Genomic DNA, 27,962 nt, shown 5'->3' on the forward strand with positions numbered 1-27,962 from the left:
ATTATAATTTTGACTTCTTCTGGAAGAAGCTTGTTATGGCATTCATGCACTCGTCTGAGAAGCATATTTCCACAAGCTGGTCACACTCTCGCGAATTGACTGCATGCAGTTTTTCCTTTTCCACACTTCTCATTAACTGTTTGGAGAGGGCTAGAGACTGGGGTGGAGATAAAAAAGAAGAAAAAAATTAGTTGCTCAAAATGAAGGATGCCTTATTGGTATCTGCACATTTGGGGGCTCTAGTCACATAAGGGCACACAACCCACTATAAATTCAACTGGGGGATATTATCCCAAGCAAGCAAGCCCTGTTGAAATAGATAGAACCAGTACAAGACGCTGGTCACACCCAATACAACAATTCTCTCCCTGCCCCCAATGAACCACTTGAAAGTTGCTGAGGAGTCTCTGTGCACAACTTAATCAAAACAAACTTGTTCATCTAATTAAGTCCTATTTTAGTTTAAAAAAAAAAAAAACTTCGGGAATGACACCATAATCAAAACTAGTGTCATATTATGGAACCTGGGGTCTTGTTAACCTGTTCATTATCCAGTCCTGGTCCAAGTGGCCTCAATCTCCCACATTAGAAATAAACAAAAACAAATCAAGTGCAAAGTACAGTTGTTCTCAACTCTTCTGCAACCTTTCCATTTGTAGCCCCTCCAAGTGTCCCTATTTGCTAGGGACAGCCCTGGATTTACAGAAGCCATCCCGGTTTCTGATTTGATCCTGGAATGCTCTGCTCTTCCTTTGGACATCCCTATTTTCATTGAAGTGTTGGAGGGGATGATGTCGTCTGACCTTGAGCCAGCTGAAGGCAGACCTGTATTGGGAAGTTTTTCAATGTTTAATGTTTTATTATGTTTTATATACATTGGGAAATGCCCAGAGTGGTTGGGGCAACCGAGTCAGATGGGTGAGGTAGAAATAGTGAAATAATAATAATAATAATAATAATAATAATAATTGAATAGGACATCCCTATTTTTATTGGACAAATGTTGGAGGGTATGCCATTGGTTGCCAACTTGAATAAAATATGGGGGGCAGGTAAGCCCCGCCCCACATAATTGATCACATGATGTAGCACACATACACCATTTGAATGACAATGCCTATCAACTTGGAGGGGGCAGCCCCCTCAAATATTTTAGGGGGGGGACAAAGATCCCTCAGCCCCTAGAAGTTGGCTTCTATTATGCCAGTTGTGTGGAGCTCAGGGTCCATAGTTTGAACGCTTCTGTTCTAGGAGGCAGCAGCAAAATCTACTGCAGCAAAAGTAAAAATCTTGTGGAACCTTGAAGAAGAGAAGAGTTTGGATTTGATATCCAGCTTTATGACTACCTTAAGGAGTCTCAAAGAAGCTAACATTCTCCTTTCTCTTCCTCCCCTACAACAAACACTCTGTGAGGTGAGTGGGGCTGAGAGACTTCAAAGAAGTGTGACTAGCCCAAGGTCACCCAGCAGCTGCATGTGGAGGAGCACAGACGTGAACCCAGTTCACCGGATTATGAGTTTACCACTCCTAACCACTACACCACACTGCCTCTTTTCTTAAAGAAAAGAGCACCAGTGAGATAACATTTCCATCTACCAGGAAATTCTGCTATTGATCTGAAAACCACAGTTCTTCAGCAAAGAAAGGCTCCAGTGTGAAATTGCTGAACTAGAATTTATTGGCAAGTTTTCATCCTATTTGTTTGGCACTCAAGTCGAGAGAGACCAAGGTTTTCTCTTCCACCACAGGTGTTAATTAACATAGCAATACTAGGAAGATTCTCCCCCCCCTAATTGCTGCTCTGGTGCAATTATCGTTGTGTTTATCTTATAAACTGCGGCACAGAATTGCCACAGACTGTCAGGCCTGTTCAGGTCACAAGGTTACGCGGGTCACAAAAAACGTGAGCAGGGACAGGTGTGCTAGCTCTGCTCCCTGTTGCCCTCCACAAGTGGGAGGATGAATGTTGGAAGCACAGAATTTGCTTCCACTCATGGAGGCGCCATATGTGATGTAGAGCCCTGGTGTTCCAGGGTTCTTTATCACATGCGGAAACCACTGGGGGATGTTTAAATGCAGTCAAACCAACAATTCATGTTTCATCAGAAGGGGCTGAGGCTCAGAGAGTCTTCCTGTAAACTTGCTAGAGAGAGCTCTGTGAGAACACCCCCCTTGTGCCCTAAGAGGAAGAGGGTATGACTATACATCCTTCTTCCTGCCAGGGCACACCCTCTTTCCGCTTTTCTCCACCATACCTGCAGTGTGAAAACATCTGCATTTTTAAGCTACACTTATGTCTTGGTAACCAAATTACTGTTCTAAGCCTGCCGGAACAAAGCTGCTGTTATCTGTTACTCTACAAGAAGCATACTGAGTGAGCAAATGTTATTTTTACCTTTTACAAGACTGTTTTGTGTGTGATTGTTATTGTAAGGGAGAGGGGCAAAAGGGGGCAATGCTGGGAAAATCCAGTCTGCCTTAAAGCATCCTGGATTACTTAAACTAAAAAGGCTAAAACTATCCTATCTAAGCTTCCCTTTTAAGTTGCAAAGGGATGGCACTCTGCTGAACTCACAAACATGAGGAAGGTAGGACGATGTCTAATAAATATATCATCTCCTAGCATCTAATCACATCCCAACAACTACAAGGACAGGGGCCTCCTTGCTTCAGACATGCTACACATTTTGGTAAAGCATACTGGATGTGGTGTGCTGTTATTTTTTTAGGTGGCAAATACATTTTCAAGGCAAAGTGGATTGTAAATTGTGAAGGGAAAGGGACAACGTGAGGATGGTGTTGCTTGTATCTGCAGCACCTCAATAAGGTGCCTGCATCTGAAGCACTGAATGCCTGCTGTCAAGTAGTGTGAACGTGCCCTAAAATTCAAATCGGGGCTTTTGCAAAGTAGAAATAAGATGTTTCAGGGATTATCACTGTGATGGTCCCTGGCTTTCAGAGAACCACAGTGGGTAATTGAGCTTTTAATTAGGTTTAAGATGCTTTTTGTTATAGAAGGATTGTGAGTTTTACAGAGCCACTAATCTGACACAGAGCTCTGACTTAACAAATGAAGATAAGTCAGGAATGAGCGTACATAATTCAGGCCCGCTGTGTGGGGCTGCTTTTGAACAATCTTTCGGAGGCCAAAGAACACAGTGGCTTGTTTTTTGAGGGTGTCATTTGCTGGAGCGCAAACGCAAGAGTCTTGGAAAAATTCACACTGCTGGGAAGAGCTTTGCACAGCAGAGGAGGATATAGGGCTGTGTGAGCTTTGTGCATGCACTGGGCACTGAGCCGAGAGGGCACTGTCTCAAAGGCACCAGCTTTTGGGAAGGAGGCGTGAGCCTCTGACAGGGTCCTCGGGTCCTCCCTCCTTCCCAAAGCCTAGTTAGTGCTTTTCCAGCTTTGGGAAGGAGCAGGGAGGGCTCTGGGACCCTGCCAAGAGCCCTTGTGACTCTTTCTCAAAACCCAGTGCCTCCTTACCTGGTTTTGGGAAGGTAGTGTGAGGAGTGGGGGTGAGAGTGCCAAATATTGGACTCAAAGTCCACCACTGCAAACAGCCATATTCTATTGCAGCCCCATCTCCCAAGAGTGCCTTGTTCACAAACTGGACTATATAACAAGTTAAACAATCAAGAACAGATATTTGGGCAACCAATGTGAAATATTCAAAACAAAATAAAAAAATTCCTTCCAGTAGCACCTTAGACACCAACTTAGTTCGTTATTGGTATGAGCTTTTGTGTGCATGCACACTTCTTCAGATACACGAAAAGCTCATACCAATAACAAACATGAGTCTGACCAAACTGTGGGAGGCAGTGGAAAACAGGAGTGCCTGGCGTGCTGTGGTCCATGGTGTCACGAAGAGTCGGACACGACTAAACGGCTAAACAACAACAAGGTGCTACTGGAAGGAATTTTTTATTATTTTGTTTTGACTATGGCAGACCAACACTGCTACCTACCTGTAAAGTGAAATATTATAATGGTTCACAAACACACACAACAACAACATATCTATGAGCTCCTGGGCCTAGTGTCTTTAAATTAAGGTTACCAGACGTCCCCGGGGAAAGTCCCTGGATTTACAAATCAGTCCCCATTCAAAATCCATTGAAGCTGAAAAGTGCCCCCCCCCCGGATTCATTGAAAAAAATCCAGTAACCTTACTTTAAATGTGACTTCTGTGGTGACTCAGCGGGCTTTCTTTAAAGGCTGCTCCCATATCCACAGCCACTCCAGGTTGCCCCCTTTGCCCTGCTCTTTTCAGTGAGCCCTGGCTGCTGACTCCTTTTCTACTTAGGGCATTTTCACACAGAAGACTTAAAACAGACTCGGAAGGGGAATCAAAAGCCTTTGATGGCTACAATGTTCATTAGCATTACAAATGCTTCCTCTCTGCAGAGTCTTAATCAGGAATGCCTAGCTACAGGTTATGTTAAATGCATAGCATGCATCATCAGTGGGTTTTGAAAAAATAATATTGAGTATGGGGTGGATTTTGCCAATGCACGGAGAGAAGAGGTTTAACTCTTCACTCTTCAGCTGCAAACTCTCCCCCAGTGTGGAAATTCCCCTTGTCCGGGGAACTCCCAAGGACACCAGAGCACTCTATGCTAGAATAAAGGTTTGCCTGCTATTTTCAAAAATATGTGCATTTTCCTGCACTTACATACTCATTTTTGTACACAGTTATTTTGGTGGAGAATTTCATCATAAATTCCAGAGAGGTGTGAATTTTGGGGTATAGTTTCAGAAAGTACAAATTAAGTAGGTTTGCCTGAGATTGAGAACCGAGCCAAATTCCTCCCCTATTGTCTACGCAAAGCAACTTAAGAAGCTGCCAACCTGAACCAGAGCATTGGCCTTTCCAGTACAGTATTGGCTCTGCCCGGCAGAGGCTCTTTGGGGTTTCAGGCAAGAGACTTTCCCTGGTGTACCGTGAAATGTCAACTTTCCGCATGCAAACCCTGTGCTTTAGCCACTGAACTACAGTTCTGCCCCTTTTCTTATGACCAGGAGAAGGGCATCTACTAAGACCCTGCTGTCAAAGAAAGTTCTTTTCCAGCAGCTGCTTCTGCCACAAAAATACTCCCAAGGGTTGCCTAGAGACTGTGCTTTCATAGTTAGGGATGGCTGGGCTGCAGCCTGATTTTTGCAGAATACAAAGAAAGAAAATATTGTCATTTGAGATCACACATGAAAATTGATGTTTGAATGGTTCGTTTTCTTGGTTCTCTGTCTCATTAGCGAACCTATGTAATGACATCTTTTTTAACCTTTCTAACAAACATTGCTGGCATTTTGACTGGTATTTGGCTCAGTGTTTTAATATGATTAAGGACGCAATCCTAAACACGCGTATTAGGAAGTAAGCCCTCTTCAGCACAATGAGATTTACTCCTGAGTAAACATGTATAGGGTTGCGCTGTTAAGAATAGTGTGTGCTGTAGTTATTACGAACATTTCTAGGAAGATTAGCATATGCTTTCAGCCTTGTCCAAACTTCTTGCTGAAAAGTACTGTCAGCAAAAACCTCCGTCACGAGTCCTTGGGTTCGTGCTTCATTGGCAGTCATCCTCTTGTTAAAAAGGAGCATCTCATTTGCCTAAGTGAAAGAAAACAATAATGAAGATTCAATAGCTAAGAAGTGGTGCTTGCTCCATTTATCCATCTTGTAGGCCTATGTAATTTTGCCAATATGCAAATGTTTCGATGTGCATGTAGCTACTGTGGTACCATGTAATTAGCAAGAAATGGAAAAGCACCCTGTTATACAAGTGCCATATCAATGATGAAAAACGCCACAAAGCCTTAATCTGACTTGTCTCACAGAATCCGGATTGGAGTGTTAAACCAGTTATCTCATAAGTGAGGCTTTCGCCGACTCCTGAAGAACAGAAAAAATAAATGATCTTGGAGTAGGCTGTACAAAGGAGATGGAGGTCTCCTGCCAGTTCTTGGCTGCTGGAGAGACAGAGAGAGCTAAAAGAAGCCACTCTGCCTAAATGCTCTTCAGATGGTGCAAAGTTCCGTTATATCTATGGCGAGACCTTCAGCCAATTTTGTTTTAAGAGTGTGGGCTCTGTGAATACAAGTGGCACCATTCAATTTGGCATTCTCAGGATAGCCAGAGTTGCCGAGTCAGGCTTTTTAACAATGGCACCCACCTTAAAGGTTGTAGTGAAGGTGTGCTGAGATGCAAAAGGTGTGTTGTGTTGTGTTGTGTTGTGTTGTGTTTTGTGTTGTTATGAGATGTGATGTTTTATGTTATGTTCCCTGGTGTGGACAGAGCATAGTGGAATGTTTTTTATAGAAAAGGCACACAGTATTCCCAATTGTGTGGCAGGTTCATTACAATTCTGCTTGCAGCTTTCAACAGAAGAACAATGCTTGGGTGGCACTAAAAGCCAACCAACTGGAAGCAGCCCAGATGTAGAAACCTGGAATACGCCTTACTGCTGTATTCGCCATACTATTCTGTACTATGTTCTTGTGACATTCTTTTCTTATTCTAATTTTTATTAATTGTTCTGAGCGGAAAACAACAACAACAATGCTGTAATTTGATGGCTTTGGAAAACTAAGGGACGTGTTCCCACGGCAAGCAGCTGTCCATGTTTCTTATTCCGAGAAAGTCTGATGACCTGAGATGGGCTGAACAAAAAGGACTCTAGATCAGACCCATGCAGAGGAGGAAGGCAGCTGGGTACACTTCCCCTGGGCTTGGAGGCCTAAGCTAGCTGGGGGACCCTACCAGGGACTGGCTGGGTTTTTTTGAGTTTATAACTTTATTCTAACAAGACTCATGCCCTGGACCTCAGACAAGCTTTGCATGGGTCTGCTTTGGTTGCTAATCTAAAGATTTGGATTCTTCAATAAAACGGCTACACATTCTTCTCAGTGTACTAAGATCAGAATCTATTCCTGAAGGACACTGAATATTACGACCCAACCACACGTGCTCAGCATATTGTTGCTTATGTACATAGTGTTAAACATGCCAGTGTGTGAATGCAGCTGGTATCCAAAATTTTAAAATATTATAATTATTTTGCATGAGTACATTAGTTTTCTGAGGCTGATCCCTGGTATCTCCAGGTAGGGTCGAGAAAGAATCCCGCCTGAAATGGTGGAGAACTGATGGTAAGTACAGTGCCAACCAGCCCTTGCCAGCTTTTGCTGGCCAGGGTTGATGGGAGTTGTAACCCAAAATACCTGGAAGGAATCAGCTTGGCTGAACTTCAGCCAGAGGGCCACATGTATTTCTGGGAAACTCTCTGTGGGCCTCCGAGCCCTAAGTGGGCAAAGCAACAGGTGTAAGTTTCACCTTTATATGGTAGGCTATTTTCTAGAGACACTCATTCCTATCTACCCAGAGAAGCAAAGGGCACTATCAGAGATCAAGGACACCTTCCTGGCAGGCAAAAACAACTGGAGTGTGAAGCAAAGGGCTGTAACCTGGGGAGAGATCTGAGGGCCAGATGGAGAAATTGGAGGTCCTCATTTGTCCCCCTGCCCTCCAGGCCTTAGATTCTCCACTCCAGGTAAAGACAGGCCTTAGCTACATGGTTCCAGTGGTTCAATTTGGTATGTGACAGTTATCCAACTCCCTCTTGGGTTTATGTATGTAGCTGTGTTTCAACACTTAAATGTTAAGTACTGTTCTGGCTCTCTCACCTCAAAACCACATTGTTGAGTAGGAGAAATTGCAGGCAAAGGCAACTTAAATAATCAAGGGAAAACGTGAAGCACCTTCTCTAAGAAGAGAAAAGTTAGTACTTGGGGGCTTTTTTGTTTAAGGCAACAATTACGAAGGGAAGAGTGGGAGATGCGATAAATGTTTGTGAAATTATGACTGGGGAAGAGGAATGAAATTACGGTATTCTCTGCTCAGACTCTAGAAGCCAAACAATGAAGCTGACTAGCAGTAATTTCCGGATAAACAAAAGGAAATGCTTCTTCACGCAAGGCGTAATTAACTTGTAAGATCCATTGCCACGATGAAGTGCTTGACATTAACTCGGATAGCTTTTTAAAAAGTTAGACAGATTAATGGAGGGCAGGGTCCTTGACAGCTCTTAGCCGTGGCCCCTAAAATGAGAGCATCCATTCTGAGAGACGTACTTGCCCTCTTCAGACACTGGATTGCATATGCTTAGTAACGCAGGAAGGAAGACGGAGGTATGAATATGCTGGCTCTACCTCATTGCCCTCTAAAAGTTATCGACAGCAGAGAAGAGAGTGTCCTGGAATATGGATCTTCCAGGGTTCTACTTTGTGGGGGGAGGCTCCACATGGGGTGAAAAGGTGGGGAGAAATCACATTCCCTAAATCACACTCCCTGAATCAATACACAAACTGAAATGTCAAAAAAGTGGTACCTTAGTTCTCAAATGCCTTGGTACTCAAACAACTTGGAACCCAAACACTGCAAACCTGGAAGTAAGTGTTCCATTTGTGAACTTTTTTCGGAAGCCGAACGTGCTTCGTTTTGAGTGTTACACTTCTGTGGCACTTCCATTTTGAGTGCCACACTTCTGGTTTGAGTGTTACACTGAGGTCTGTCTGTTTTTGCTATTTATTTTGCGTTTTCATGGCTCTTTTTTGTGACTGTGTGGAACCCAGTACAGCTACTGACTGATGGATTGTGTGACTGCGGTACATTGTATATCGCTTTCATTTTATGGATCAATGGTCTCATTAGACAGTAAAATTCATGTTAAATTGCTGTTTTTAGGGGTTGTTTTTAAAAGTCTGGAAGGGATTAATCCATTTTGCATTGCTTTCTATGGGAAAGCGCACGTTATTTTTGAAACTCTTTGGTTTTGGAACGGACTTCCGGAACAGATTAAGTTTGAGAACCAAGGTACCACTGTATTGCTCAAAATGTGCACTGCTGCAAATGTTGCAGCACGATTCTCTAACCCAACAGTGCATCCGAAACTACATCTTAGGGGGAAAGTGCACATAAAAACATGTTTATTTGTGAAAATAACTTGCAAAAATGCAATAACTTGCAAATACTTTTGCAATACTTTTGCAACACCTGCAAAAATGCACACTTTTTAAAAATGGCCAAACTAATGCACAAATGGGGGCAAAATGAAGTTAAAGCTAGAAAAACGAGAAGCCAAGATAAACTAAAACTGACAGATCTGCCTCTCCCTAACTTCAGGCAGTCAGGAGACAGAACTAGTGTACTTATCCCCATTTCCCTTCCTAGTATGTTATTTAATGTGCAATCTGACTGCTGGGAGAGAGCTGGTGGGCCTTTAATTATGAGAAACTGGATATGTGTCTCTCCATCACACCCCCTTTGTGAGCTTCCCCTGGCTATCATAGGAAGAAGAGAAGAAGAAGAGTTTGGATTTGATATCCCGCTTTATGACTACCCGGAGGAGTCTCAAAGCGGCTAACATTCTCATTTCCTTTCCTCCCCCACAACAAACATTCTGTGAGGTGAGTGGGGCTAAGAGACTTCAAAGAAGTGTGACTAGCCCAAGGTCACCCAGCAGTTGCATGTGGAGGAGCGGAGACGCGAACCCAGTTCCCCAGATTACAAGTCTACCGCTCTTAACCACTACACCACACTGGCTCTAGGAAGCTAGCTTAATACTGAGTAAGACAATTACTGTATCAGTCTTTCTAGCTTAGAATTGTCTACCTTGACTGGCAGTGGATCTCCAAGGTTTCAGGCAAAGATTCTCTCCTAGTCCTATGTGGAGTTGGTGGGGATTGAACCTGGGACCTTTGCATACAAGACAAATGCTCTACAACTCAACCATGGCCCTTCTCTGTTCTGATTCAAAAACCATTTCATATGGATTCTTACATTCTCATGTGGCCTACCGCATGGGCACTCAGTTTGGACCAATCACTCATCTTCTTACCCTTGTCAGAGCATGCAAATAAAAGGGAGCTCGCGAGTCTCTGAATCATGAATCTGATCTTTCCCAAGTCACAAGCTGTGGGGATTGTTATATGAACCTCAGAAAATTCAATCTGGCAGGCTTGAAAAAGAATAATCAAGATGATGAAAGGGAAACATACTGTTAGGGACGGAGTTCAAATATTTTGCATTGCCAGGCTGAGAGGAGGCTTTCAATTACTTTTCACACGTATAATTAGATGTCTTTAATATAGAATTCCCTGTTCCATGCTGCTACTGCAAAATGTGCAAGGAATGTAGAAAATAACCTTAAAATCTGCCGTATAAAAATAGAGCAGTTTTTAGTACGATTTACAAACATAAATATTTAAATTACAGCTAAGTGAGATGGCTGAAATCGAGATTTCTGCCACTGAAGATAGTCTAGGAAGAATAATGTTAACCCTTCATAGTTACCCATTGTGATAGTAGAATACAGACAAGGCAATCCTATGCATGTGCCAGTGAGTTCAAGGAGGCTTACTCTCAGGTAAGTGTACATTGAGCTGCAATCCTACTTACCTGAGAACAATGATACACAAATCTTTCAATTTTGGTTTTCTCAGTTTCTCATTTTCCCCCGTCTTAAATTCCGTTCTCTACATTTCTAGAGCAATCTTCAAATTTTAGTTAAAATAATCCTCATGAAAATTACCAGCATTTTAGTGCAAAGATCTTACAATAAACACATTTTTGCGTGCAATTCCAATTAATGTACACATTTTCACAAGCATTTCCTCCTAAATAATACATTTTGGTAAGATATTCTCAGTAATATATGCATTTATATGCACACTTCACATTAGTGTATGGATTCCTGTACACATTACTCAGCTGGAGAACTGCCTTGCAAAATTCAGAGAAGTGCAAGTATGGCTGTGTCTTGGTTCAGATTTTGTTTTAGAAAGTGAGAATGAGGTGAGTTCGCCTTTAAATGTGAACTGAATTGAATTTCTCCTGCATCCCACCTGGGAGTAAGGCTTTTGAAGACAGCAGCATTTTCCTCTGAGGAAATACACATATGATCACAATGTAAGGCCCAAAATATACACCAGGGTGGAGAACTATATACACCAGGTCTGGAATACAACTCCCATCATCTCTGACCGTTGAACCCCGCTGGCACGGATTGATGGGAGTTGGAGTCCCAATAGCTTCTGGAAGGCCAGCCCTGCTATATATTGATGATGGCACATTGTGCCTTTAGAAGCAGGGCTGCCCCAATTACATATCAAGTGGGGTGAGGGGTCCAGGTTAAGAGGTGCATGGGTGAGAGTGCTGAAGTATCTCCCCGTCTGCCATGAACTTTTCTGCATTTGGACTCGCTTCCAGTACTGGAGATTAGTTGAGGGGAAAGCAACATTAGGAGATGTGGGGAGGTTATTGCAAGGAAGTAAACTTTCCTTGCTTCCGGTGCATTTTTCTGGTGTATACTCAACTGCAAACCAAACTAGTACCGTGGCTACATTTTGTCAAAGGATTTTAGTGTCTAAGTTGTTTTAATTCTCAAAACCTATTCCTGATCGACTACAGGAACAAAATGAAATTAATCTTAACGATGAAATGCGGAGAAGGGGGAAGAGGTATCACAACTGGTTGGTACTGCGGTGTGTGTCCCCCCCCCCCAGTAATGGGTTAAGCTACTTACCTTTATGGGGCCCATTATCTTAGGAAAGGTGTAAGTTGAGCAGCCTTCTGGAGTCTGTCCGAGTAGGCTGAAAGGGGTCTGAAACACCACCTGCATTGACATTGAAATAGATATAAGAGCAAAAGCCAGAGAGTGTTTGAGAAAGCTTCAAACAGGTAAGATCTTTAGGACGTACACTTACCGGTAATTTATCTACTCTTTTAATTGTATCAGAAAAGTTTCAACCATTTTAACCATATTGTACCCCCACCTTGGGATCACATGACGAAGGATGAGCTAAAAAGACTCTTAATAAATAAACAAATGTGCCCCACTGAACCCAGTGGGGTTTATTTCTTGCTTAGGGTGCACAGGATGTTCCATAGACTCCTTAGAATCATAGAGTTGGAAGAGACCACAAGGGCCATCCAGTCCAACCCCCTGCCAAGCAGGAAACACCATCAAAGCATTCCTGACAGATGGCTGTCAAGCCTCTGCTTAAAGACCTCCAAAGAAGGAGACTCCACCACACTCCTTGGCAGCAAATTCCACTGCCGAACAGCTCTCACTGTCAGGAAGTTCTTCCTAATGTTTAGGTGGAATCTTCTTTCTTGTAGTTTGAATCCATTGCTCCGTGTCCGCTTCTCTGGAGCAGCAGAAAACAACCTTTCACCCTCCTCTATATGACATCCTTTTATATATTTGAACATGGCTATCATATCACCCCTTAACCTTCTCTTCTCCAGGCTAAACATACCCAGTTCCCTAAGCCATTCCTCATAAGGCATCCTTTCCAGACCTTTGACCATTTTGGTTGCCCTCTTCTGGACACGTTCCAGCTTGTCAGTATTCTTCTTGAACTGTGGTGCCCAGAAATGGACACAGTATTCCAGGTGAGGTCTGACCAGAGCAGAATATAGTGGTACTATTACTTCCCTTGATCTAGACACTATACTCCTATTGTTGCAGCCCAGAATTGCATTGGCTTTTTTTAGCTGCTGCATCACACTGTTGACTCATGTCAAGTTTGTGGTCTACCAAGACTCCTAGATCCTTTTCACATGTACTGCTCTCAAGCCTGGTGTCACCCATCCTGTATTTGTGCCTTTCATTTTTTTTAGATTCCTTCCTATTGCTAAGAAACCAAGAACAATGCAAAGGAACAGCCTGTTGGTTCCAAGAGGAAGTGAGAACACCACCTATTATTTTGAGCCACTCCTACTTACTGGCCATAAAACCATATTCCCATCCACAATGACCCACGTTGTATATGTGAGAGAGGCTACAGCTCAGTGGCAGCGTATATACTTTTCATGCATAAAGTCTCAACCTCTGACTTCTCCAATTGAAAATGGTATTGGGTAGCATGGAGGGGCAAGGTCTTTGCTTGAGTCCCTGGGAAGTAGCCAACAGTGGGAGAAGATAACACTGGGCTGGATGCACGAGTGGTGTAACTTAGGATGAGACAGCTAGGTATGTTGACGTAACTATGAGACTGCACTGGCTACCAATTAGTTTTCAGGCACAATTCAAAGTACTGGTTTTGACCTTAAATGGCTCAAGACCACAATACCTCAAGGACCGCCTCTTCCCATATGAACCTACCCGGTCCCTGAGATCATCTTCTGAGACCCTCCGTCATGTGTCTCCTCCTCCAGAGGTCCAGAGGGTGGCAACACGAGAACGGGCCTTTTCTGCAGTGGCTCCCCATCTGTGGAATGCACTCCCCAGGGAAGTTCGCCTGGCGCCTTCATTATACACCTTTAGGCGCCAGGCAAAAATGTTCCTTTTTAACCAGGCCTTTGGTTGATCTGATTGACATCCAACACCCTTTTAGAATGTGGCATTTTTGGGTTATTGCTTTAGGTTTGACTATTTTATGTTGTGGTCTTGTTGTGAACTGCCCTGAGACCTCTGGGTACAGGGTGGTGTATAAGTTGAATTAATAATAATAATAATAATAATAATAATAATAATAATAATAAACACAGCTGTACAGGATATCTGAAGGGGTCCACGTCTTGCCCAAGCCTATATCCCCCCTCTCCAAATATTAGCTTAAAAATCCATGGATGATAGATCTGTAGCTCTGTGAGGGACCATATGTTCTGTATGCAAAAGGTCTCAGGTGTGTGTGTGTGTGACGGGGCAACTTTTATTGATGTCAAAGCTGTCTTTCTAATAATGCACTGTAGACCCTCTGCTCTTTTCCAAGCTGCTGGATGTTAAAAATAAACACAATCACCAGATGCCATGGGGTGTTATTACCAACCTTCCATCATATTGTTTTTGTTTTTTTTAAGGTATCCTTTGGTTACTAATATGAGCAGAAAACAGCAAGTAAGTAGGTCAGCTGGCCATGACGGAGGGCTTCTCTAGCATGCAGGGTGGAACAGTTGCGGCAGTTGTAAAGTGCTTTATCTCATTGAGTTTCGCCGTCTCCAGTGATGCTACTTCTAAAGGGGAGAAGGGGACTAAAGCATTCAAAAATATTGCTTGGCTGAAGCAGTTCCTCCAGGCAGTTTCAGATCATTACTGCTGCTTCCCTGAGCCAACCTGAAAAGACTTTTTTTGCTCTCCCCGTTGTCAATTCATTGTACTCACATAAGACCTCTCATATAAGTTGCGTTACCCACATTGCTGTATTAACTCCTTGGCCGCAACCTGGAGATAAGAGTCTGTGTGGTGTAGAGTATCAGACGAAGACCAGAGACTAGGACACAGGCTTGGATTCCCTATTTTGCGTCCAGGTGACCTTGGGCCAGTCACCATCTCTCAGCCCAACCTACCTCACAGGGCTGTTGTAAGGATAGGGAGGGAGGGGATAGCCTGTCAGTTTGGCATTTCTTAGTGCAGAAAGTATTGATCTGATGTGTAGAGATCTTTCCTATTCTAATTAATTCATGAGGGTCCTAGAAGCTTCTCTGTGTGAAAGTAACAAGCAGAAAGTTCCTGATGTTTAGGTTATTCCTTGAGAGAAGCTGAGTACAGCTGATTTAAACTGGTTCTGTTATCTCTTCTTTCAAGGTCATGCTGACTATAAAAGTAAAGCCAGAAGGAGCCTGTTCTGTACATAGCATGCTTAGTGTTAAGGTTTAGACTTACCGGTATTCTAAGTTATTGTAAGTTTAAGTTAACGTCTGCTGCAACTGGATTTCTTATGGACAGTGCCAATCCTGAATGTATTGGATTTGTGACCATGATGCTCATTTGCCTTCAGTAGCAGTAAAGCTCTGCTGGATGAAATTACAATGGCTTCTGGTCTATTTTTGGGGGAATCCTGCAACGTGTTTACGTTTTTACTCTGCTAACTATACATTGAAGTTCTGCTTTGGATCAATATTGAGTAGAATTCCATGACAGAGCCTTGAATGCTGCCTTGGCCTCTGCAGAGGGGAGCTGGGATATAAACATTGTAAATAAATGGTCACTGGCAGCAATCACATGTAGCGTGATAACCAAAGTCAGTGCATAATGATGCATATTTCAGAGACACAGGTGGGAGAGAGGTGGGAAGATGCTCTTCAGGGATTTAAAAATTCATTGTTGGATCATCGTATGGTCTGTCTGGACTAGCATTTTGTTCTAAACAGTAGCCTCTGGAAGTTCACAAGCAGGTAACGAAGATGACTGATATTCCCGGGGCAAGGAGAATATCCATCATCTTCCATCTAGCTAAATGGAATCTCGGGGTTCAGACATATGCCAGTTGTAGGGGGTTAGAGGGCATCAAGGGAGGGCTGTTGCCTTCATTCTCTGCTCGTGGAGCTTTCCGGAAGTATCTGGCTAGCTGATATTGAAAACAGGATGCTGGAATAGATGGAACTTTGGAGAGATCCAGCAGAGCTCTTCTTCTGTTGATGATAGGATGGCGAGAGGCAAAAGAGAACACAAATCTCCTCTTCTACACCATTGTCCAAGATTCCAAGAATCCCTGTCCTGGCCACCTCAGTTCGCAGTTGTTGCTGCAGGATGTGTTGCTAAGTATCATAATGTAGCTGAGCATTGTTGTTGTTGTTGTTTAGTCATGTCCAACTCTTCGTGACCCCATGGGCAGAGCACGCCAGGCACTCTTGTCTTCCACTGCCTCCCGCAGTTTGGTCAAACTCATGTGCAGCTGAGCATAAACATCCCCTTAGCTATCATGGCCTGCCATCACTGTGTAAATGTAAATGTACATTTCTTTGCCCCTTCCCAAGCATCTGGTGACATCTGCATGTACCAGGATGCCAGTGGAGGTGTGTTACAAAAACAAGTCCTGCAAACACTTATGGCATGTGTAGGGAAACTAAGGCCCAGGGGCTGGATCCAGCCCTATCGCCTTCTAAATCCGGCCCACAGATGGTCTGGGAATCAGCGTGTTTTTACATGAGTAGAATGTGTGCTTTTATTAAAAATGCATCTCTGGGTTATTTGTGGAGCATAGGAATTCGTTCTTTCCCCCCCAAAAAATATAGTCCGCCCCCCCCACAAGGTCTGAGGGACAGTGGGCCAGCCCCCTGCTGAAAAAGTTTGCTGACCCCTGACTTACAAGAATAGCTTTCAGCATGATACAAACATCTAAAATGCTCAGAGTGCGGCCACTAAGAAAGCTGTTGCATATTCCTGCCTTCTCTCCCTAGTTTTATCCCAATAAAGCTGGCTCACTGAGAGCAAAACGCGCAGTTAGTGAATGAATGTAAATGACCCAGTCATAGTTTCATATCAAGTTCACCTGGGACTCAGGATTATATTGTTATAACTGCGTTATAAATGTGCGACACCAGATGGCACTATAGAGTTGTGATCCGTCGCCAACGGGATTTTTCCATTGAGAGCTTTTATACAGCGTTTTAAAAAATCTGTAGAGATCTAGCCCTGATCTGGAAAACCAAAAAAAGACCAAAGAGATTCAATATGCAAAGAAACAGTAGGTGGGGAAGCAGGGTTTCCTCTTCCTTCCTTTTCAAGGGTGCTGCTGAATCAATTCAGATTGTGCAATTATAGTTGACTGGGAGTTCCTAAGAACAAACCTTCTTCCCCCAAAGCCTGGACTTGTAGCGATGAGGAAATCACTGGGAAAATGCCTTAAGAAGTGTGAGCTAACACTTGCTTTGATGCAACATCACTTGGTACTTATACCAGGCAGGTATACAGTGGTACCTTGGGTTACATACGCTTCAGGTTACATACACTTCAGGTTACAGACTCCGCTAACCCAGAAATAACGCTTCAGGTTAAGAACTTTGCTTCAGGATAAGAACAGAAATCGTGCTCTGGCAGCGCAGCGGCAGCAGGAGGTCCCATTAGCTAAAGTGGTGCTTCAGGTTAAGAACAGTTTCAGGTTAAGAACGGACCTCCGGAACGAATTAAGTACGTAACCAGAGGTACCACTGTATTTGAGATGGCTGTTGCACATGAGCAGAGGAGCACTCATGCGCAGATTAGAGCTTCATGAATAGGAGTTCGGGGATGTGGGGGAGGTTGCAGTGGGGAGGAAACCCAAAAGGTTGTTGGGTGAATACATCCGCCCCCGTCTCTGATGTGCACACACTGTGACCTTATTGCTCTTTAAATTGCTGATGTGTACACACACTTATATGCAATGTCCTCAGGAGTACTAGGAACATGCCGTAGTGAGTTGGCAGATCGTCTAGTTGTTGCAACACAGTTTCAGGGAGGGGAAGAAATACCCCCCCCCTCACATCCATTCTCTGATTCTCCAAATAAAGTACTGATTTCTGACTTGGGGGAACAGGGAGTGATGGTGGGGGAAAGTATACAAAGGCCACTACTCAGACATCACATTAAAACTCATCACAGATAGACCTAAATCGTTTTGACAACTTATGCTGTTCTTTGCCCTCGAAGTTCTTTGCAGGTTTTTTCAGCATTTGACCCCAGGAAGCAATAAAACATCTCGTGGTTCTTAAAGAGAATAATCTATACAGATGCCTGAAAGGAAACACTAGGCTCACTGTCTGAACCCAAAGTGTAATCACTCAGCCTTGTACCACACAGAAACGGGTCCTTCAAGGGCTATGGTTATTGACTGCACTTTTCCAAAGCAATGGAGCCGTATGAAATGGGGAATTCTTGCGTTCTATAAATTCTAGTGAATGCATTTTAATGTCCCCACCACCACTTTTCCCCATTCCCTTGTGATACTGCTTTATTCATTCATAATTTATAACAGGGAGGATAAGGGCATCTCAATCAGGCCAGCTGTCATAAATTAAAACTTGCTTTTTACACTTTCAATATGCCATAGATAGACTCTTGCCATTATTTGTACATGGCGTGAGAAAAACAGGTCTCTTGTAAGTAGCAGTCCTTCAAAAAATAAAATGCAATGTACACAGGAGCCACAAACATATCTGAAAATGGATCTTGCACTGAAAGTTTCTCGCATGTCAGTTTACTGTTGAACTGCACCAGCACATGATTTTTGCCTCAGATCGTAATTTCATTAACCAAAATATCAAAATCAATTCCACACCAGTGGGTCTGATCCAAGTCTCTCTTAATGGCAGGTTCCTTTACTTGGAGACGGGATGGCTCAGCTGAATAAAGAAGACAAGGTGGCCTTTGAGCGTGTGCAAAGTATACACCTCTCACCACCACATAACCACAACCTTACCCCCACCCTCGCTGCAAAATGCATACTTGGATGAAGGCTTCCCAGGTGAAACAGCCCGACCTCCAGGCAAGTTTGACTCAGTCTTATGCAGATGACTCACCTTGTCCGACGCAAACACGAGGTCAAACAGCCCAAGAAGAGTGACGGCGATACCAATAGCAGGGCCGTTGACCACTGCTACTAGTGGCTTAGGGAAGTCAATGAAGTGACTGACAAAGTTCCTAAAACCAATGAAAGAACATTCGTTTTGTTTTAGGCAGCACAGGGAGATGCTAAGGTAGGTGTCACCAATGTTAACACCTGCAGGTGTCGGTACCTCTTATGCCTCCTATGAAAAGGTCTACATCAATATCCCTTCTAAAAATCCACAGGGCATATGAGACCATTTGCTTTTACTGCTCAGTCGCTGTTTGGACTTGCTCAGTCTCTCCTATATTGAACCCTGCTCCTTTAAACACGCCTACATTTCATTGGATCCCAGGATGGGGCACCCACCCACCCTTTCATTCTGAACAGCAGAGAGGTGCAAAGATGATGATGTGGATGTGTCCCCCCCCCCCCGATGGGGGGCTCTCAAGGCTTAGGGTTAAGTGGCTCTCAAGGAGCTCTCTAGATTTGCAGTCGCAGTCCAGAGCTCTTTCAACATCAATGTGGATAATAGTCTATGTTGTAAAGATGTGCATAATAGTATGAATCGAGCATTTAAATTATGAGAACATATTTAAAAGTTTCTGCTTACTTCAGCAGCTCTCCACTATTTTTCAGAACCTCTTGCAAGTTTTCGGCAAAATTGTTAAGATCGTTCCCACTGCAGTAGTAATCGCCGCGTCCTACAGAGATCCAAAAGTAACATTCAAAATGTATGCAGTGTGCTGATTTATCAGGGTGGTAAACATAATAGAGATAACAAAGACAAAAAAACATTGCTGAGGTTGCAATCCAAATCTAATTAACCAGGAACCTTTTTTATTATATGACTAGATGACCTTCGTGGTTCCATCCAACTCTTAGAAAGAGAGGCTACAAGTTGCAATGCAACTTCATATACAGTACAGTAAGCCTGCAACTTATTTGAAGGTTCAGTTCCCAGGAACTTCGTGCAAACACAAAAAAATGTGTAAAGCCAGGAAGTCCCTTTAAACAACCTGTAGAAAAAACCACAACCCAAAACACAACAGCATTCACCAGCTCAAAACACCCTCCCCTCACTCTCAGACCACCTTAGCCTTCTCTTTATGCGCTAGCTAGGCCCTGTGTCACTCTCTGACAACACACAAACTCTCTCCCAGGGTGAGCGCAATGACTGAAGGGACTTCCAACTGCTGTTTCCTCCTCTCTTGTCTCCTTTTGACAATTTTTCTACCAAGTATTTTTATTCCCATTCCCCCCATGTTCTTCCAATCTATTTCTTTCTTTTTCGATCGCCCGGGTAAGGTTGGGATCACATAAGAAAAGTGAGTGTGAGTTGCAGGCTTCCTGTACTACTGGGCACAATATAGAGAAAAATATTAATAAGATATACACCCAGTTCAACATCAGAAAGGAGTGACTAGATGGGTGGCCTGAGCAAAACAGCATGTTACAAACGAAATTTGTCTTTTGGTCTCCAATGGCAATTGCTTATCATTTATTCTTGATTTTATTTATATTAACATTTTAAAATGATGATTGCAATGGCTTTGTATCCTTGTATTAATTGGATTCTAGATTTCAAATAAATATATTTCAGAGCAAACGAATGTTCAGGTCCAACTTTTACATCAAGGCACATCTGCTAGTCTACGTGTGTTTACTTAGCAGCCCATTTCATGCTATTCAATGCGGGTTATTCCCAAGTAGGGAAAGGCGGGCGGGGACAAAATTGCATTTAAAGGTTAACCTACTTAATTTGCACTTTCTGAAATAATACGAGAACCTTTTCTGAATTTTGCAATGCTGTTTGCCATCCGATTGCTTAGTACGAATGCACGTTTGCATTTTTATGTTGTGAACCGCCCTGAGATCTACAGAGTCAAAGGGATATTTCACTGAAATGCTCTCTATGTGGCGCTGCTCTTGAGGCTGACCAAGAAGCAGTAGCTAGTCCGACGTGTGGTGGCTCGACTGCTCACAGAATATTGCCATCATATTACACTGCTGAAATATCTGCAGTGGCTGCCAGTTAGCTACTGGTAGCAACATCAGTACACCCAAAATGCTGGTGCTGCTGTTCAAAGCCCTATACAGCTTGAGACCAGGATACCTAAAATATTGTCTCATTTCCTATATACCTCATCAATCACTGTGTTCTACAGGAGAGGGCATGCTGCAGATAAAATCTTATCAGGAGGGTCGTTCCTCACAATGATGTAACTGGGCCTTTACTGTGGTGGCCCCTAATTTTTTGGAACTCCATCTCATTACACATCAAACAGGTACCAACTTTATTATCTTTTCAAGTCCTGTTAAAGAATTCCTCTTTCAGTAAGTCTTCCAAGAGGATATTTCTATTCTGAATTTATTTGAAATTGTTTTATATGTCTGTAGTGTGTAGTGTTTAGAGTATGGGAAGCGGGTGGCGCTGTGGGTTAAACCACAGAGCCTAGAGCTTGCCGATCAGAAGGTCGGTGCTTCGAATCCCCGCAATGGGGTGAGCTCCCGTTGCTCGGTCCCTGCTCCTGCCAACCTAGCAGTTCGAAAGCACGTCAAAGTGCAAGTAGATAAATAGGTACTGCTCTGGGCAGGAAGTTAAATGGCATTTCCATGCGCTGCTCTGGTTCACCAGAAGCGGCTTAGTCATGCTGGCCAATAAAGCAAGAGGAGCACCGCAACCCCAGAGTCATCCGCGACTGGACCTAATGGTGAGGGGTCCCTTTACCTTTACCTTTTAGTGTTTAGAGTACTGGAATAGGACCTGGGAGACCAGAGTTCAAATCTCCCCTGGGTGACCTCGGGCCAGTCACTCACTCCCAGTCTAACCTACCTCACAGGTTTATTGTGAGGATAAACTGGAGGGGAGGAGATACAAGTATGCGACCTTGAGCTCCTTGGAGCAAAGGCTGAATATAAATGTAATTTTTAAAAGGGTTTTAACTGTTCTTGTATGTGCAATATGTTTTGTATATGATTTTTATTCAGAAATGAATTTTATAATCATCATCATCATTCCCTTGTAAACTGTTGTGTGAAGGTTGGAAATACATGTCAATAAATAACAGGAAATGGAAGTATTGCCCCGCTTCCACAAAGGAATCGCAGTGTCTCAGGAGCTTTTAGCATGCGATACTTACAGGCGTTTCTCCACCCCCATAATAATTGGAAACACATTCTTTTTCAATATTTTACAGGAATTCTGTATTTCTTCCTCCCTTGGCGGATAAATTTCAGACTCTGTGGACCAATTGAAGCTCAAAAGTTTTCTAGAGGAAGAGGAACCTTTTGTTCTGCCAGACAGATTCTTTCTAACAATTTCCACCCACAGGAGAGAAGGTTTGGCCGCTGCTTTATTAACACCACTCTCAGAACTTCCACGATAAAAATACCTGTTATTACAGTCAATGTGGAGTCATCCTTGGCAGCTTCTTCAAGTGCTCGCATAATTTCACCATACATCTGTGGGAAAAGAGAAGGGGGGAGGAGGAAACTGAGAGTACAGGGAAGACAGCATTTCACTCACGCTATCTAAATATTGTAGAGATAACATGGCAAACCAACTATCAAATCCTGAAGAATCTCTATCGGGAATATTTTACTCCTCTGTTCTCTGTTTTGTGCCTACAACATGCAGATAAGTTGATTTTGGTTTAATTATTATGAGTTGCCCCCAAATAATGTAAGGGTGGTGTTCATCTAGGTTTCAGTCAGAGCAGACCCACAAAATGAACATGCAGCAGTTGGAGGAAACCACATGTAAAGTTATGCAGCTTAAGCATATATGTAGTCTAAACCACTGAGCCTCTTGGGCTTTCCAATCAGAAGGTCGGCGGTTCAAATCCCCGTGATGGGTTGAGCTCCCATTGCTCAGTCCCAGCTCCTGCCAACCTAGCAGTTAAAAAGCATGCCAGTGCAAGTAGATAAATAGATACCACTGCAGCAGGAAGGTAAACGGCATTTCCGTGTGCTCTGGTTTCCGTCACGGTGTTCTGTTGCACCAGAAGCGGTTTAGTCATGCTGGCCACATGACCTGGAAAGCTGTCTGTGGGCAAACGCTGGTTTCTTTGGCCTGAAAAGCGAAATGAGCGCCGCAACCCTTCGACTGGACTTAACCGTCCAGGGGTCCTATACCTTTTTACCTTATCCTTGAAGAAAATAGATGCTATTGTTGGAATATGTGAGGGAAGGCACCAAACCACTGCCCTGTGTGCTTTGTGCCAGATAGCAGGCAATTTCTCACAATGCTAGAGTGTTGCTCTGGAGAATGGTAGGAAATTAAAATGGTGGTTGATAGCCACCCATATCAGGTGTTCAGGGGCATTGTGGGAAATTTAAAACGATCGCTCATAGCCACCCACCAACTGCTGCTGCCAGGTAAATCCATCCCCACTGATGCAGGAGGGGCCCCATAAATCGATCCTATCAAAAGAAGGAGCCTTACAGCTCCCACTTAGGGATTTTTACACTAGCAGCAGTATAGACTTCCATGGGGTTAAGACTTAGATCATTTCCATGTTTCATAAGCTAGTCCTTTTAGAATATGGATCATGACTGAAACACTCTTGACTTGAAGCAGAACAGACTAAATGTGCTAAGAGAGCTCAGTTTCAGCGGGTAATTTGCTCATTTGGGGGATTACTTCTTAGCCAACAAACGAAAACAAGGGCAAGCCTGGAAGCTTGGCATTCCTCTCCTTAATTATTTGTGAATCTGAGCCAACCATGAATTATTACTGAGAGAATCACGAGAGGCCCGCTCCTTTAAACATAATTTTGGGAGCCTGGGACGGTACATAAATTACCACTGCAACCAATAATTTAGCATAATAAGGCCATTTTAGTTGACATGGAATACACATCAGATTCCAGTTGATGCAGAGTCATCAGAACATTGGCTGGCAGTGAAGAAGAAGAAAAGAATTATGTAAAGAATTTATATGAAACTGCTTCGATCTCTAACAAACTGCAACTTCCCAAACACGTGTGCCAAAGGACAGTGGTGTGACCCATTTGAAGCCCACAGATTTGAAATGAAGGACAGGATTTTCTGCATTACAATCTCTGGAATGACTGCATTGAAATTAGCCTATGATCAATCCATTTAACAGGTTATTACTGCCCTTAGCCAGACCCTGTGCAGCCAGTTTCGAAATTAATGTGCCCTTAAGTGCCATTAGAAATTGTTAACTGCCAGCTTGTGTAATACTTATATAAGTGCACTAAGATTTACACATAAGGACTTCTTACAGTCTCTGCAAGAATGGGGACCCTGAAAGTGGAAGCAACCAGCTTTTTCATAAAAGAATTGTGATGCAGTCTTAAATCAGAAGTCAGGGAGACCACTTTTCTCTGGATCATTGGTTTTCTTCCAGTGACAAAGCTATTCTCTTGGTTCATATGCTTTCTCAGTTCTATAAATGTATTTCCTTGTGCTGATGGGGGAGTGTAGCAGTTCTTACTCAGCCCTTTTCATTGAAAAAATTATTTCCCCTTTTCCTATTTCTGTATTTCTATCAATGATTTACCTTCTGTGGTCTCCGTTGAGTTGAATATTTTGTGAATCAGTCCTACATCCCAGTAATGTAGACTGACTACTGACCTGCTGGGTTTTGGTTTGCACCGATTATTTCGATATTCCTGTTGGTTTTTCCTTGTTATCTTTCCACTGAAAATTTCAACAAAGACAATTCTGAAGCAAAACATTTTGCCTTTGATTTGGATTGTGGAGCCTTCTCTGATCCTACTAGCTAGCTCTCCAGTTTCCTGTAGGCAATTTATATAAGAGCAAACACTTTAACAATGAATCTAGAATGATAATAATAGTAATCCTGATTGGTCAGTAATAAGCAAGTGATTAGCTCTCACGTAATCCTGGCATATGAATCAGAAATGAAATAAAATGAGTCAAAGAGATATTATCAACCGCTCATACTGATTTAGGGGGGTGAGTTATGCATTGACAAGAAAAAGAGAGAGAGCACAGATTTGCATAAGATATGCATATGCTATTTTATATGTGTAGTTGCATATTTAAGGGCCCTCCAGATGCCATTTTATTGTACAATCATGACTATTTTCACTCATGGTGGAATCAGGGCTGTTATGTGCAATCCACCTTTAGGTGCCAAGCAGAAACATTCCTCTTCATCCAGGCAATTGGCTGATTGATATCTGATGCCCTTTTAAATGTATTGCGGGGAGGGAGAATTTCTGTTTTGTTGTTCCTATTTTATTATGCGTCTTGTGGTTTTTATATCGTAATTTCATGTTGTGAAGAAGAAGAAGAAGAAGAAGAAGAAGAAGAAGAAGATTGTTTGCATCTGAAAAAGTTTCAGGATGGAAATGCCATTACATTGCCAATTAATGCAGGACTCATTGCTTCCTGCTGAAATCCTGTAACCTTTTATACTGCAAATGTTCTGGCTTGTTTTGGGTTTTTTTTTTGCCTGTCTTCTGTTGCTCTGTAGTGCAAGAATGCCGCTCCAGATGGCAATAATGTGGTAACATTGGAGAAGCATCACAGAACAACTTAGAAAGCAGAACAATGTGTGGATGCTCCGGTATAAATCCACCAGTAATGCATTAATACTGCGTCAATGATGTGTTGCAGAAGGCACCCACCCAAAAATACCAGTCTGGAGGGGCTCTTAGGAAAAATTAGTATAATTTTACTATAATGCACTGTATTTCTATTTAAATACAATGCATCTCACCATAGCGGGTAAGACTGTGACCAGATGACTTGTGTTCCTGCTCATTCTGCTGTCCAGGCATGATAGCAATTTCTATCTTCATATAGGATTTCCCCCCCCCCCATCTTTAAACCAGACCAGAGAGCCCTTCAAATAGAGGACTCCCTTAAGCAGTGGACAGTTCTTAGTAAAGCGAGTTACATGGCCAAAGTGTTCATACGCCTGCTTGTTTATATACAGAAAATGAAATTTTACCCTCAAACCATCTATTTTTTTTTTTTTGGATTGTGGTTGCTCCAGTAAAAAAGCACAGAAGCATCAATCTGTTTAACAGTCCACTAAAAATAACCTAATAAGGATCTTGCTGATTTATTTTGGGGTCATCTTACTTCAGAGTAGGAGGGTAGTTCCTCATGTTCCGAGTCAAATTCAATTTTTGGCTATTGACCTGTGTTATGTGTTCAGAGCTTAAAATGCAGAGCTAGCCTATAACAACCTGCGATGGTTGTTCAGGGCACACTTGGCTACATCATCCAGGGTCTTAATAACAAATGTTTACTTAGTCATTTATCTTGACATGAAACGACGATAAACCAAGACCCGTGTCATTTCCCCAGGAGTATTATCCTTAGGTCTCAGTTGGCTTCAGCCTTTAATTAACCCCTTGATCATATACAAAAATCAGAGGCTGAAACCCTTTAGAGGATTCTCGTTTCATGATAATAGCTCGTATTATGATGCCTGGAGAGACGCAATTTGCAAGAAAAGGGCCCAAAACAACATTTGCTTTGAAGAACATTTTGATTAAAGGGCCATGAAGTATATCACATCTCGGGGGAGAACATTATCTTCCAGATAAAGGATGCGTTGAGTCTTTATTGACCGCATTTTGCCTGCCTTGGCTAATTTAAACCAGAACAGATAGCCTGTTGTTAATTTCAAATTCTGGAATGCACACAGTGTTACCACCATTTGACACATAATGTAAATACCACTGCAGCCTGTCATTTTGAAGCTATCTTTGTGTACTCACCACAAGGTTGATAGCATTTTTTTTGTCCGGGCGATTCAAGATTATCTTTGTGATCTTGTCCTCTGTGGTGACCAGAAGGGTTTCGTATTTGCCCTTACTTTGAGCAGAAGATGCCATTTCCTTACTGGGAGAGTCACAAGCAGCCAGGCTCAACTGAGAATCCACAGACGAGGGGCCAGCTCCTTTCTGTAGTCAGCAAAACATGATATGATTCAAAAGCCCAGGAATACAAAGCAGAATTACCTCCTACTGACAAATGGCTGCAACACATCTATATTCCCCCTTTCTCTCTTCAAGAAGGGACACAACTAGGGGCGTAGGAAGGTAAATTGGTACCCGGGGGCAAAAAAAATTTTGTCACACCCCCCCCCCCAGGCATGGGAAGGTCAGGTGGTACCCAGTGCGGAAATTTCTTGCCAACCCCCCCCCCATTGATCCCCCCCTCAAAAATGGTTTTACGTTATTTCATATTTTCTTACAAAGGAATAATAACAAGTAATAATAAAAAAAAAACCTTTTATTTATATCCCACCCTCCCCAGCCGAAGTCGGGCTCAGGGTGGCTAACATCAGATACCTAACATTGGTATAAAATCAAACAATAATTAAATTACCTCCTAAAAACATCTCAAAATCAAATTAAAGTCTAATTAGATGGCTTTCCACAGGGTTAGGGTTGGGAACAGTAAGTGTTCTCTGAACTGAAATTTCAGCCTTCATGACATAGGAAAACAGCCAAGTGAACAGCTATTTTGGTGGAGGAGGGTCAAGATATTAACCGATATGCATGAAATTTCATATATAGCTATATAATCCCTAGTATAGTAAGATACGACCTTCGGAGCAGGCATTTAAAAAAAAAAGTTCCTTGATAATTTGTCACCCCCTCCATTATGGAACCCGGGGCGGACCGCCCCCCGCCCCCTTTCTACGCCCCTGAACACAACAAATGGGAAGTAATTATTTACTAGCAGATTTTAGCCCTGTTCATGTGTGTAGGGCATTTACATGTATCAACAGAAGAGAGGCTGCACTTCTGGCTCCAACCTTGAAATTGGGTATCTCAGCTGCCACAGTGAAATGAAGGCGGAAAATGGCGCGATGGCATGGGCAAATCTTTCAATTTCAGTTTTGCATTTGGTTTTGCATTTTTGCAGTCTTAAATACATCTCTCCACATCTGTCTGCAATTTCTAAAGAAAGCCCTCGTGGCAATTCTGTGGGATAACCAGACTCATGGTGCCAGCATGCTTGAGTCTAATTAATGCATGAAAGGGTTAAAACCATAGAGTAAGCTGTCCTGCCAGGCTTAGCTCTCCCACTTAGACTTCCTGGAAGGCCTATGCTATGGAATCCATCTTTTCACTCATGTCAGAATCATCAGGCTGTCAGGTAGGACTTTATCGGTTGTAGCCCCATTTATATGGCTTTTCCCTCCCGAGCTTAAATGCACCAGAATTCCAGCAGGGTAGCAGGTACCTTTATGGTACTTCAAAAATATTTCTTAATGTCTTAAGATTTAGTGTCAGGAATAACATAATCCTGGACACAGCAGAGTTAACCACAGGTTTTCTTGAAGCTTCTGGCTGTAGAGTATTAACTGGACAGCACAACGCAGGAACTCAGCAACTCACTTGGATAACTATATACAGTATTTATTGAAGCAACTAGTATCCATAAGTTACAATGTACAGACTTTACAAATAAAAGAAACAAAACATAAAACCTCTCCTCTCTGTCTCTCTCTCTCAACCTCAGTAACCACACCACTAACAACCACCAACACAAGCTCTCACACAGAGCTCATTCTTTAGGAACTCGACCAATCACAGGTCGTTGCTAAGGATCTGGAGAGAGAGCAGAGCTTGGCTTTCTGCCAACTGGTAATTGCTACAGCCAGCTGGTAATTGCTACAGAAGGTGATA

At 42.8% G+C, this 27,962-nt stretch overlaps 1 protein-coding gene across 1 annotated transcript; it reads right to left on the reverse strand.

Moving 5' to 3' along the window:
• Positions 1-26,210, reverse strand: LOC117049369 (enoyl-CoA delta isomerase 2, mitochondrial-like). Its single transcript, XM_033154040.1, has 7 exons — positions 26,040-26,210; positions 21,705-21,774; positions 18,923-19,013; positions 18,284-18,404; positions 11,586-11,675; positions 5,471-5,614; positions 1-157 (listed from the first exon to the last, which is right to left on the reverse strand). Exons 1-7 carry the CDS (start codon positions 26,154-26,156, stop codon positions 2-4), a joined length of 789 nt encoding a protein of 262 aa, XP_033009931.1. The 5' UTR covers positions 26,157-26,210; the 3' UTR covers position 1.
• Between the last annotated feature and the right edge of the window lie 1,752 nt (positions 26,211-27,962).

Source organism: Lacerta agilis, chromosome 7 (genome assembly GCF_009819535.1).
Source record: "Lacerta agilis isolate rLacAgi1 chromosome 7, rLacAgi1.pri, whole genome shotgun sequence".
Lineage (NCBI taxonomy): Eukaryota > Metazoa > Chordata > Lepidosauria > Squamata > Lacertidae > Lacerta > Lacerta agilis.